Here is a 14230-nt window from a genome sequence, read left to right on the forward strand (position 1 = left end):
ATATGGGGCAATCTCTGACAGGCCTGGCACTCTAATTAAGGTACTGTATAAGAGTGTTCTCTCCTGTAGGCACTGTATATGAGGACACACTCTTTTAAACACTGTATATGGGGGCACTCTCTGGCAGGCACTGTATATTGGGGCAATCTCCATCAGGCACGGTGAAGACTGGCACATAGGAAGCAGCCATCTTTGGGGCAATCGGTACATAGGGATATTTACAGTATCGCTCTCCTCACAGTTTGGGTCTCCGGGCTCGCTCATCACACATATTCCAGCTGATAACCTCTCCTCACATGATGAGCAGCAATCAGCCATAAGACCTATAATAATCTCGGCTTCAATCAGCCGCCTTCATCTTCAGGCGACGCAGGAGGAACCCAGTGACCCCTCACTGCCGCCTCAGCTTCATAGAAGAGGAGTCCATCTCTCCTGCAGAATCTTCTAGAATAAAGAATTAATAAGAAAAGATCAAATAGTGAGAAACCAGTAACCGCGCTGGACTCCACCGAGACCGACGTATGGAAGACAAAGACTGGTGTCAACCAGAGGGCCCACGGGACGGATGGATGGATAATACACTGATATAGATAATATACTCCTTCGCACTTCATGTAATTTTCTATAATTCTCTTTTTAATGTATATAAAAATATCATTGATTTCTTCTTTTTCACTTTCTGTCATTTACAAATCGTATGAACATATGAAACTTTCCCTGACAACCTCCCTCCCGTCTGACAACCAGCTGACTACCGGAGGGGCTGCAGCGGCCGTGTACAAATCCCTCCGCCGCCGAGATTTCACCTGCTTAATAAAATAAACCAAATTCGGGAATTCATGACGCTGGTTGTCAAGGCAATAAGGAAATCAGAAGAGAATGGCAGGTAAACAGGCGGTGGCCCCCCGGACCTCTGGTGGAGTTTGACCGCCTTTCCTCCCGGACGTGACTGATACATTGTATCTCATAAAGGGGGCTCGGCGTTCACAAAAATTCAGCAAATCACTGGCTACAGCGGTCAATGGATCCGCATTGAACTGTCACCACTAAGGCCCTTGATTGGCTGCAGTGGTCTTGTGGCATGTAACACAACAGTGAAGAATGAAAGATTCTGCAACTTTCTTACACATCTTATCAATTTTTCACAATTTGTAGGGTCTCTGTTTGCTGGGAACGAATGGGAACATTCTAGTCACCTCACAGCTGAGGTTTTGTTACACTTGCATCCAATCTAGATAATCCTCTGTGACCTAAACACACCATCATCACAAATCATAGTGACATAGTAACATAGTTTGTAAAGCCGAATAAAGACTTGCGTCCATCAAGTTCGACCTGTTAGTTCTGTAATTGCTAAAGTTGATCCAGAGGAGGCAAAAACCCCAAATGATTTGGCCAATCTTCACCTGAGGAAAAATTCCCTCCCGACTCTGAAACCAGCAGTCAGAATAAATCCCTGTATCAACCTACTATTTTATTTTATTTTTAAGTATATGCTGAAATCTGCCTGGTATCTAGAAATGCATCCAGTCCCCGCTTGAACTGGTGTAGTGAATCCGACATTACCGTCTCCTCACTCAGTGAATTCCATATTCTCACTGCTCTTACCGTAAAGAACCCCTTCCTATGCTGGTGCTGAAACCTTTTCTCTTCCAGTCTTAGTGAGTGCCCTCTTGTTACCGTAATATCCCTCCTTTTGAACAAATCCCGGGCAAGGTCTCTATACTGTCCCCTAACATATTTGTACACATTTATTATGTCTCCCCTCAACCTTCTCTTTTCCAGGCTGAATAGTCCTAGTTTTGCCAACCTCTCTGGGTATTGCAGTCCCTCCATTCCCCTTATTAATTTTGTTGCCCTCCTTTGTACCTTTTCAAGCTCATTTATATCCTTTCTATATATTGGGGCCCATAACTGAGCACAGTATTCCAAGTGTGGTCTGACCAGAGCTTTGTACAGTGGAAGAACAATGTTCTCCTCCTTTGCAGCTATACCTCTTCTGATACATCCCATTACCCTGTTTGCCCTTACAGCAGCGCAAACAGTTAGTTTTACTGTAACAGTGAAGGTAAAATGTATCATTAGTCCGGGCAGCAGACTGAGGCATTGCTACAATTATATTATACAAACTCAAGAGCCTGGACTCCAGAGTGACTGTACTGCTACATTGTAACCATCGACCAAGTATAGAGATTTCTGCAGCTGCTATTGGCTCATGGAGGATTGTCCTGGCAAACAAAACATTGTGGAAAGTTCTGTAGCATATGACTGAAAACATGATAGTTTCCATTCACTGACAGCCAGCAGAGACCATGAGACTGGAACTCTGATACCAGTGTATTGGAAGGTTGCAGAATTTCACTTTAGACAATCATTCAGCTGCATGTCCTGGAAGAATCCTTTAAGATCAGAACTTGCAAGTTATCCTCCAATACTTTCCATTACTAATCTAAGGCCACAACCCCACTATCCGTATTTGTTCAGTATTCGGTCAGTATTTTTTCTCAGGAGTGGGGGACAAAACCAGGAGTGGGTGGTAAATGCAGAATTGGTGACTAGTTTCTATTATACCTTTTCTCTGATTGTTCCTCACCTGGTTTTGGCTCCTGAGAAAAAATACTGACCGAATACTGACCAAATACTGATAGTGGGGCCGTGGCCTTATACTGATCTTCAGATACATTATGTGTCGTACTCCATTCATCTCTACAGCAGGATCCACAATACTAACCTGTACAGAATGACTCATCCTGTATTATACTTCAGAGCTGCGCTCACTCTTCCGCTGGTGCAGTCACTGTGTACATACATTACATTACTGATCCCGAGTTACCTCCTGTATTATACTGCAGAGCTGCACTCACTATTCTGCTGGTGCAGTCACTGTGTACATACATTACATTACTGATCCTGAGTTACCTCCTCTATTATACTGCAGAGCTGCACTCACTATTCTGCTGGTGCAGTCACTGTGTACATACATTACATTACTGATCCTGAGTTACATCCAGTATTATACTCCAGAGCTGCGCTCACTATTCTGCTGGTGCAGTCACTGTGTACATACATTACATTACTGATCCTGAGTTACATCCAGTATTATACTCCAGAGCTGCGCTCACTATTCTGCTGGTGCAGTCACTGTGTACATACATTACATTACTGATCCTGAGTTACCTCCTGTATTATACTGCAGAGCTGCACTCACTATTCTGCTGGTGCAGTCACTGTGTACATACATTACATTACTGATCCTGAGTTACATCCAGTATTATACTCCAGAGCTGCGCTCACTATTCTGCTGGTGCAGTCACTGTGTACATACATTACATTACTGATCCTGAGTTACATCACATTCTGTATTATACTCCAGAGCTGCACTCACTATTCTGCTGGTGCAGTCACTGTGTACATACATTACATTACTGATCCTGAGTTACATCCTGTATTATACTCCAGAGCTGCACTCACTATTCTGCTGGTGCAGTCACTGTGTACATACATTACATTACTGATCCTGAGTTACATCCTGTATTATACTCCAGAGCTGCACTCACTATTCTGCTGGTGCAGTCACTGTGTACATACATTACTGATCCTGAGTTACATCCTGTATTATACTCCAGAGCTGCACTCACTATTCTGCTGGTGCAGTCACTATGTACATACATTACATTACTGATCCTGAGTTACATCCTGTATTATCCTCCAGAGCTGCGCTCACTCTTCCGCTGGTGCAGTCACTGTGTACATACATTACATTACTGATCCTGAGTTACCTCCTGTATTATACTCCAGAGCTTCACTCACTATTCTGCTGGTGCAGTCATTGTGTACATACATTACATTACTGATCCTGAGTTACATCCTGTATTATACTCCAGAGCTGCACTCACTATTCTGCTGGTGCAGTCACTGTGTACATACATTACATTACTGATCCTGAGTTACATCCTGTATTATCCTCCAGAGCTGCACTCACTATTCTGCTGGTGCAGTCAATGTGTGCGTATATTACATTACTGATCCTGAGTTACATCCTGTATTATACCCCAGAGCTGCACTCACTATTCTGCTGGTGCAGTCACTGTGTACATACATTACATTACTGATCCTGAGTTATATCCTGTATTATACTCCAGAGCTGCACTCACTATTCTGCTGGTGCAGTCACTGTGTACATACATTACATTACTGATCCTAAGTTACATCCTGTATTATACTCCAGAGCTGCACTCACTATTCTGCTGGTGCCTCAGGATCAGTAATGTAATGTATGTATACAGTGACTGCACCAGCAGAATAGTGAGTGCAGCTCTGGAGGATAATACAGGATGTAACTCAGGATCAGTAATGTAATGTATGTACACAGTGACTGCACCAGCAGAATAGTGAGTGCAGCTCTGGAGTAGAATACAGGATGTAACTCAGGATCAGTAATGTAATGTATGTACACATTGACTGCACCAGCAGAATAGTGAGTGCAGCTCTGGAGGATAATACAGGATGTAACTCAGGATCAGTAATGTAATGTATGTACATAGTGACTGCACCAGCAGAATAGTGAGTGCAGCTCTGGAGTATAATACAGGATGTAACTCAGGATCAGTAATGTAATGTATGTACACAGTGACTGCACCAGCAGAATAGTGAGTGCAGCTCTGGAGTATAATACAGGATGTAACTCAGGATCAGTAATGTAATGTATGTACACAGTGACTGCACCAGCAGAATAGTGAGTGCAGCTCTGGAGTATAATACAGGATGTAACTCAGGATCAGTAATGTATGTACACAGTGACTGCACCAGCAGAATAGTGAGTGCAGCTCTGGAGTATAATACTTGAGGTAATGGGTCAGTAATGTAATGTATGTACACAGTGACTGCACCAGCAGAATAGTGAGCGCAGCTCTGGAGTATAATACAGGATGTAACTCAGGATCAGTAATGTATGTACACAGTGACTGCACCAGCAGAATAGTGAGTGCAGCTCTGGAGTATAATACAGGATGTAACTCAGGATCAGTAATGTAATGTATGTACACAGTGACTGCACCAGCAGAATAGTGAGTGCAGCTCTGGAGTATAATACAGGAGGTAACTCAGGATCAGTAATGTAATGTATGTACACAGTGACTGCACCAGCAGAATAGTGAGTGCAGCTCTGGAGTATAATACAGGATGTAACTCAGGATCAGTGATGTAATGTATGTACACAGTGACTGCACCAGCAGAATAGTGAGTGCAGCTCTGGAGTATAATGCAGGATGTAACTCAGGATCAGTGATGTCACATACTTATGGATTCTTTGTCTCACGTTCATACTTAGTATGGGAATGACAGGATGTTCTATCGCCTCCATGTAGAACATTCACCTGTCCACACTGGTTTCTGCAAGTCTGTTATTCATAATCGCTAATGCCCCCACTCCCCCTGAGAAGCCATTGTGCCTGGAGCTGGTGCCGATTTGCCGGGGGTAGCCATTGGCCGTCTCTGACAGCTGTTTCTGCATGATGGCCAAGGAGACCTTATTAGAGGCCAAGAAGTCTTTCATGGAGATCATCTCCCCGGACATCCTCCTGCCGTCAGTCTCGCTCTCGTAGACGCCGTCTGTTTCTATGGATATGTTGCGCCTCGTCCGTACATTTCCCGGCATCACCACATTCCTCTTGGTCCTACATAGTTTTCTTTGGCATTTTTGGCAGCAGCGACATTCCAGTTTTCTTAATATCCAGTTGACGCACTGTTTAATGACGATGGAGATGACGTTGAATAAGGAGTAAATGCAGCAGACCCCCATGAAGATGAAGATGAAGTTGCCGCATCGGTAAAGTCCTTGGTTCTCATATTTGGCTTTCTGGCTGCTGACCATGTCCCCAAATCCTATAGTGCTGAAGGCAACGAAGCAGAAGTAGAGGGAGTCAAAGTATCCCCAGCCCTCAATGGGCGAGAACATGGCGGAGGCGCAGCACGAGATGACGATGGACGCCAGGCACAATATCAGCATCACATAATAGACCGAGGGCTTCCATCCGGACAGGCTGTCCACCTCGGAGGTACCGGAGCCCCGGCGCGTTTCGGTGGGAACGCCGCCCTTCCTCCTCAGCTGCCTCTCGTGACAGGACTTCATAACGTAAGCGATGACCGTAATCAACCGCTCCAAGAAAAGGTTAAAAAACAAGATGGTGGCAGCGCAGCCGATCAGACCGTAGAAAATCAGGAAAACCTTCCCGGTAATGGTGGCCGGAGTCGTCATGCCAAACCCTGGAATAGAAGCAGAGCAGAGGAGATGATGTCAGAGCCTGATACAGAACAGAGGAGATGATGTCAGAGCCTGATACAGAACAGAGGAGATGATGTCAGAGCCTGATACAGAACAGAGGAGATGATGTCAGCGCCTGATACAGAGCAGAGGAGATGATGTCAGAGCCTGATACAGAACAGAGGAGATGATGTCAGCGCCTGATACAGAGCAGAGGAGATGATGTCAGAGCCTGATACAGAACAAAGGAGATGATGTCAGAGCCTGATACAGAGCAGAGGAGATGATGTCAGTGCCTGATACAGAACAAAGGAGATGATGTCAGCGCCTGATACAGAACAGAGGAGATGATGTCAGCGCCTGATACAGAACAAAGGAGATGATGTCAGCGCCTGATACAGAACAGAGGAGATGATGTCAGCGGCTGATACAGAACAAAGGAGATGATGTCAGAGCCTGATACAGAACAGAGGAGATGATGTCAGCGCCTGATACAGAACAGAGGAGATGATGTCAGTGCCTGATACAGAACAAAGGAGATGATGTCAGTGCCTGATACAGAACAGAGGAGATGATGTCAGAGCCTGATACAGAACAAAGGAGATGATGTCAGCGCCTGATACAGAACAGAGGAGATGATGTCAGCGGCTGATACAGAACAGAGGAGATGATGTCAGCGCCTGATACAGAACAAAGGAGATGATGTCAGCGCCTGATACAGAACAGAGGAGATGATGTCAGCGCCTGATACAGAACAAAGGAGATGATGTCAGAGCCTGATACAGAACAGAGGAGATGATGTCAGCGGCTGATACAGAACAGAGGAGATGATGTCAGCGCCTGATACAGAACAAAGGAGATGATGTCAGCGCCTGATACAGAACAGAGGAGATGATGTCAGAGCCTGATACAGAACAAAGGAGATGATGTCAGAGCCTGATACAGAACAGAGGAGATGATGTCAGAGCCTGATACAGAACAAAGGAGATGATGTCAGCGCCTGATACAGAACAGAGGAGATGATGTCAGCGGCTGATACAGAACAGAGGAGATGATGTCAGCGCCTGATACAGAACAAAGGAGATGATGTCAGCGCCTGATACAGAACAGAGGAGATGATGTCAGCGCCTGATACAGAGCAGAGGAGATGATGTCAGCGGCTGATACAGAACAGAGGAGATGATGTCAGCGCCTGATACAGAACAGAGGAGATGATGTCAGAGCCTGATACAGAACAGAGGAGATGATGTCAGCGCCTGATACAGAGCAGAGGAGATGATGTCAGCGCCTGATACAGAGCAGAGGAGATGATGTCAGAGCCTGATACAGAACAGAGGAGATGATGTCAGCGCCTGATACAGAACAGAGGAGATGATGTCAGAGCCTGATACAGAACAGAGGAGATGATGTCAGCGCCTGATACAGAACAGAGGAGATGATGTCAGCGCCTGATACAGAGCAGAGGAGATGATGTCAGAGCCTGATACAGAGCAGAGGAGATGATGTCAGCGCCTGATACAGAACAAAGGAGATGATGTCAGAGCCTGATACAGAACAAAGGAGATGATGTCAGAGCCTGATACAGAGCAGAGGAGATGATGTCAGCGCCTGATACAGAACAAAGGAGATGATGTCAGAGCCTGATACAGAACAGAGGAGATGATGTCAGAGCCTGATACAGAACAGAGGAGATGATGTCAGCGCCTGATACAGAGCAGAGGAGATGATGTCAGAGCCTGATACAGAACAGAGGAGATGATGTCAGTGCCTGATACAGAACAAAGGAGATGATGTCAGAGCCTGATACAGAGCAGAGGAGATGATGTCAGAGCCTGATACAGAACAGAGGAGATGATGTCAGTGCCTGATACAGAACAAAGGAGATGATGTCAGAGCCTGATACAGAACAGAGGAGATGATGTCAGCGGCTGATACAGAACAAAGGAGATGATGTCAGCGCCTGATACAGAGCAGAGGAGATGATGTCAGAGCCTGATACAGAACAAAGGAGATGATGTCAGTGCCTGATACAGAACAAAGGAGATGATGTCAGAGCCTGATACAGAGCAGAGGAGATGATGTCAGCGCATGATACAGAACAAAGGAGATGATGTCAGAGCCTGATACAGAACAGAGGAGATGATGTCAGCGCCTGATACAGAACAGAGGAGATGATGTCAGAGCCTGATACAGAACAGAGGAGATGATGTCAGCGCCTGATACAGAACAGAGGAGATGATGTCAGAGCCTGATACAGAACAGAGGAGATGATGTCAGCGCCTGATACAGAACAAAGGAGATGATGTCAGCGCCTGATACAGAACAGAGGAGATGATGTCAGCGCCTGATACAGAACAGAGGAGATGATGTCAGCGCCTGATACAGAACAGAGGAGATGATGTCAGCGCCTGACACAGAGCAGAGGAGATGATGTCAGCGCCTGATACAGAACAGAGGAGATGATGTCAGCGCCTGATACAGAAAAGAGGAGATGATGTCCGCGCCTGATACAGAACAGAGGAGATGATGTCAGCGCCTGATACAGAACAGAGCAGATGATGTCAGAGCCTGATACAGAACAGAGGAGATGATGTCAGCGCCTGATACAGAACAGAGGAGATGATGTCAGCGCCTCATACAGAACAGAGGAGATGATGTCAGCGCCTGATACAGAACAAAGGAGATGATGTCAGTGCCTGATACAGAACAGAGGAGATGATGTCAGAGCCTGATACAGAACAGAAGAGATGATGTCAGAGCCTGATACAGAACAGAGGAGATGATGTCAGCGCCTGATACAGAGCAGAGGAGATGATGTCAGCGCCTGATACAGAACAGAGGAGATGATGTCAGAGCCTGATACAGAACAGAGAAGATGATGTCAGCGCCTGATACAGAACAAAGGAGATGATGTCAGTGCCTCATACAGAACAGAGGAGATGATGTCAGCGCCTGATACAGAACAGAGGAGATGATGTCAGCGCCTGATACAGAACAGAGGAGATGATGTCAGAGCCTGATACAGAACAGAGGAGATGATGTCAGCGCCTGATACAGAACAGAGGAGATGATGTCAGAGCCTGATACAGAACAGAGGAGATGATGTCAGCGCCTCATACAGAACAGAGGAGATGATGTCAGCGCCTGATACAGAACAGAGGAGATGATGTCAGCGCCTGATACAGAACAGAGGAGATGATGTCAGCGCCTGATACAGAACAGAGGAGATGATGTCAGCGCCTGATACAGAACAGAGGAGATGAGGTCAGCGCCTGATACAGAACAGAGGAGATGATGTCAGTGCCTCCTACAGAACAGAGGAGATGATGTCAGCGCCTGATACAGAACAGAGGAGATGATGTCAGCGCCTGATACAGAACAGAGGAGATGATGTCAGCGCCTGATGCAGAGCAGAGGAGATGATGTCAGAGCCTGATACAGAGCAGAGGAGATGATGTCAGCGCCTGATACAGAACAGAGGAGATGATGTCAGCGCCTGATACAGAACAGAGGAGATGATGTCAGAGCCTGATACAGAACAGAGGAGATGATGTCAGCGCCTGATACAGAACAGAGGAGATGATGTCAGCGCCTGATACAGAACAAAGGAGATGATGTCAGAGCCTGATACAGAACAGAGGAGATGATGTCAGCGCCTGATACAGAACAGAGGAGATGATGTCAGAGCCTGATACAGAACAGAGGAGATGATGTCAGCGCCTCATACAGAACAGAGGAGATGATGTCAGCGCCTGATACAGAACAGAGGAGATGATGTCAGCGCCTGATACAGAACAGAGGAGATGATGTCAGCGGCTGATACAGAACAGAGGAGATGATGTCAGAGCCTGATACAGAACAGAGGAGATGATGTCAGCGCCTGATACAGAACAAAGGAGATGATGTCAGCGCCTGATACAGAACAGAGGAGATGATGTCAGCGGCTGATACAGAACAGAGGAGATGATGTCAGAGCCTGATACAGAACAGAGGAGATGATGTCAGCGCCTGATACAGAACAGAGGAGATGATGTCAGCGCCTCATACAGAACAGAGGAGATGACGTCAGCGCCTCATACAGAACAGAGGAGATGATGTCAGCGCCTCATACAGAACAGAGATGATGTCAGAGCCTGATACAGAACAGAGGAGATGATGTCAGCGCCTCATACAGAACAAAGGAGATGATGTCAGCGCCTCATATAGAACAGAGGAGATGATGTCAGCGCCTGATACAGAACAGAGGAGATGATGTCAGCGCCTGATACAAAACAAAGGAGATGATGTCAGCGCCTCATACAGAGCAGAGGAGATGAAGTCAGCGCCTCATACAGAACAGAGGAGATGATGTCAGCGCCTCATACAGAACAGAGGAGATTATGTCAGCGCCTCATACAGAGCAGAGGAGATGATGTCAGCGCCTGATACAAAACAAAGGAGATGATGTCAGCGCCTCATATAGAACAGAGGAGATGATGTCAGCGCCTCATACAGAACAGAGGAGATGATGTCAGCGCCTCATACAGAACAGAGGAGATGATGTCAGCGCCTCATACAGAGCAGAGGAGATGATGTCAGCGCCTGATACAGAACAAAGGAGATGATGTCAGCGCCTCATACAGAACAGAGGAGATGATGTCAGCGCCTGATACAGAACAGAGGAGATGATGTCAGCGCCTGATACAGAACAAAGGAGATGATGTCAGCGCCTGATACAGAACAGAGGAGATGATGTCAGCGCCTGATACAGAACAGAGGAGATGATGTCAGCGCCTCATACAGAACAAAGGAGATGATGTCAGCGCCTGATACAGAACAGAGGAGATGATGTCAGCGCCTGATACAGAACAAAGGAGATGATGTCAGCGCCTGATACAGAACAGAGGAGATGATGTCAGAGCCTGATACAGAACAGAGGAGATGATGACAGCGCCTGATACAGAACAGAGGAGATGATGTCAGCGCCTGATACAGAGCAGAGGAGATGATGACAGCGCCTGATACAGAACAGAGGAGATGATGACAGCGCCTGATACAGAACAGAGGAGATGATGTCAGCGCCTGATACAGAACAGAGGAGATGATGTCAGCGCCTGATACAGAACAGAGGAGATGATGTCAGCGCCTGATACAGAACAAAGGAGATGATGTCAGCGCCTGATACAGAACAGAGGAGATGATGTCAGCGCCTGATACAGAACAAAGGAGATGATGTCAGCGCCTGATACAGAACAGAGGAGATGATGTCAGCGCCTGATACAGAACAGAGGAGATGATGTCAGCGCCTGATACAGAACAGAGGAGATGATGACAGCGCCTGATACAGAACAGAGGAGATGATGTCAGCGCCTGATACAGAGCAGAGGAGATGATGTCAGCGCCTGATACAGAACAGAGGAGATGATGTCAGCGCCTGATACAGAGCAGAGGAGATGATGACAGCGCCTCATACTGAACAGAGGAGATGATGCCAGCGCCTGATACAGAACAGAGGAGATGATGTCAGCGCCTGATACAGAGGAGAGGAGATGATGTCAGCGCCTGATACAGAACAGAGGAGATGAGGACAGCGCCTGATACAGAGCAGAGGAGATGATGTCAGCGCCTCATACAGAGCAGAGGAGATGATGTCAGCGCCTCATACAGAACAGAGGAGATGATGTCAGCGCCTCATACAGAACAGAGGAGATGATGTCAGCGCCTGATACAGAGCAGAGGAGATGATGTTAGAGCCTGATACAGAGCAGAGGAGATGATGTTAGAGCCTGATACAGAGCAGAAGAGATGATGTCAGCGCCTGATACAGAACAGAGGAGATGATGTCAGCGCCTGATACAGAGCAGAGGAGATGATGTCAGAGCCTGATACAGAGCAGAGGAGATGATGTCAGCGCCTGATACAGAGCAGAGGAGATGATGTCAGCGGCTGATACAGAACAGAGGAGATGATGTCAGCGCCTGATACAGAACAGAGGAGATGATGTCAGAGCCTGATACAGAACAGAGGAGATGATGTCAGCGCCTGATACAGAGCAGAGGAGATGATGTCAGCGCCTGATACAGAGCAGAGGAGATGATGTCAGAGCCTGATACAGAACAGAGGAGATGATGTCAGCGCCTGATACAGAACAGAGGAGATGATGTCAGAGCCTGATACAGAACAGAGGAGATGATGTCAGCGCCTGATACAGAACAAAGGAGATGATGTCAGAGCCTGATACAGAGCAGAGGAGATGATGTCAGAGCCTGATACAGAGCAGAGGAGATGATGTCAGCGCCTGATACAGAACAAAGGAGATGATGTCAGAGCCTGATACAGAACAAAGGAGATGATGTAGAGCCTGATACAGAGCAGAGGAGATGATGTCAGCGCCTGATACAGAACAAAGGAGATGATGTCAGAGCCTGATACAGAACAGAGGAGATGATGTCAGAGCCTGATACAGAACAAAGGAGATGATGTCAGAGCCTGATACAGAACAGAGGAGATGATGTCAGCGCCTGATACAGAACAGAGGAGATGATGTCAGAGCCTGATACAGAACAGAGGAGATGATGTCAGCGCCTGATACAGAACAGAGGAGATGATGTCAGCGCCTGATACAGAACAGAGGAGATGATGTCAGCGGCTGATACAGAGCAGAGGAGATGATGTCAGCGCCTGATACAGAACAAAGGAGATGATGTCAGAGCCTGATACAGAACAGAGGAGATGATGTCAGAGCCTGATACAGAACAAAGGAGATGATGTCAGAGCCTGATACAGAACAGAGGAGATGATGTCAGCGCCTGATACAGAACAGAGGAGATGATGTCAGAGCCTGATACAGAACAGAGGAGATGATGTCAGCGCCTGATACAGAACAGAGGAGATGATGTCAGCGCCTGATACAGAACAGAGGAGATGATGTCAGCGGCTGATACAGAGCAGAGGAGATGATGTCAGAGCCTGATACAGAACAAAGGAGATGATGTCAGAGCCTGATACAGAACAAAGGAGATGATGTCAGAGCCTGATACAGAGCAGAGGAGATGATGTCAGCGCCTGATACAGAACAAAGGAGATGATGTCAGAGCCTGATACAGAGCAGAGGGGATGATGTCAGCGCCTGATACAGAACAAAGGACATGATGTCAGAGCCTGATACAGAACAGAGGAGATGATGTCAGCGCCTGATACAGAACAGAGGAGATGATGTCAGAGCCTGATACAGAACAGAGGAGATGATGTCAGCGCCTGATACAGAACAGAGGAGATGATGTCAGCGCCTGATACAGAACAAAGGAGATGATGTCAGCGCCTGATACAGAACAGAGGAGATGATGTCAGCGCCTGATACAGAACAGAGGAGATGATGTCAGCGCCTGATACAGAACAGAGGAGATGATGTCAGCGCCTGATACAGAACAGAGGAGATGATGTCAGTGCCTGATACAGAGCAGAGGAGATGATGTCAGCGCCTGATACAGAACAGAGGAGATGATGTCAGCGCCTGATACAGAACAGAGGAGATGATGTCAGCGCCTGATACAGAACAGAGGAGATGATGTCAGCGCCTGATACAGAACAAAGGAGATGATGTCAGAGCCTGATACAGAACAGAGGAGATGATGTCAGCGCCTGATACAGAACAGAGGAGATGATGTCAGCGCCTCATACAGAACAGAGGAGATGATGTCAGCGCCTGATACAGAACAGAGGAGATGATGTCAGTGCCTGATACAGAACAAAGGAGATGATGTCAGCGCCTGATACAGAACAGAGGAGATGATGTCAGTGCCTGATACAGAACAAAGGAGATGATGTCAGTGCCTGATACAGAACAGAGGAGATGATGTCAGAGCCTGATACAGAACAAAGGAGATGATGTCAGCGCCTGATACAGAACAGAGGAGATGATGTCAGCGGCTGATACAGAACAGAGGAGATGATGTCAGCGCCTGATACAGAACAAAGGAGATGATGTCA

At 46.9% G+C, this 14230-nt stretch overlaps 1 protein-coding gene across 1 annotated transcript in view; it reads right to left on the reverse strand.

Annotated features, from left to right (window-relative positions):
- Positions 1-5171: 5171 nt before the first annotated feature.
- Positions 5172-14230, reverse strand: part of KCNK13 (potassium two pore domain channel subfamily K member 13) — a 93098-nt gene continuing 84039 nt past the window's right edge. The window contains exon 2 of the mRNA XM_073637477.1: positions 5172-6264. Coding sequence (XP_073493578.1) covers positions 5372-6264 — 893 coding nt within the window. The 3' untranslated portion in view covers positions 5172-5371. The remainder of the gene's footprint in view (positions 6265-14230) is intronic.

This window comes from Phyllobates terribilis, unplaced genomic scaffold (genome assembly GCF_046119375.1).
Source record: "Phyllobates terribilis strain yellow unplaced genomic scaffold, ASM4611937v1 Scaffold_7__3_contigs__length_470593459, whole genome shotgun sequence".
NCBI lineage: Eukaryota > Metazoa > Chordata > Amphibia > Anura > Dendrobatidae > Phyllobates > Phyllobates terribilis.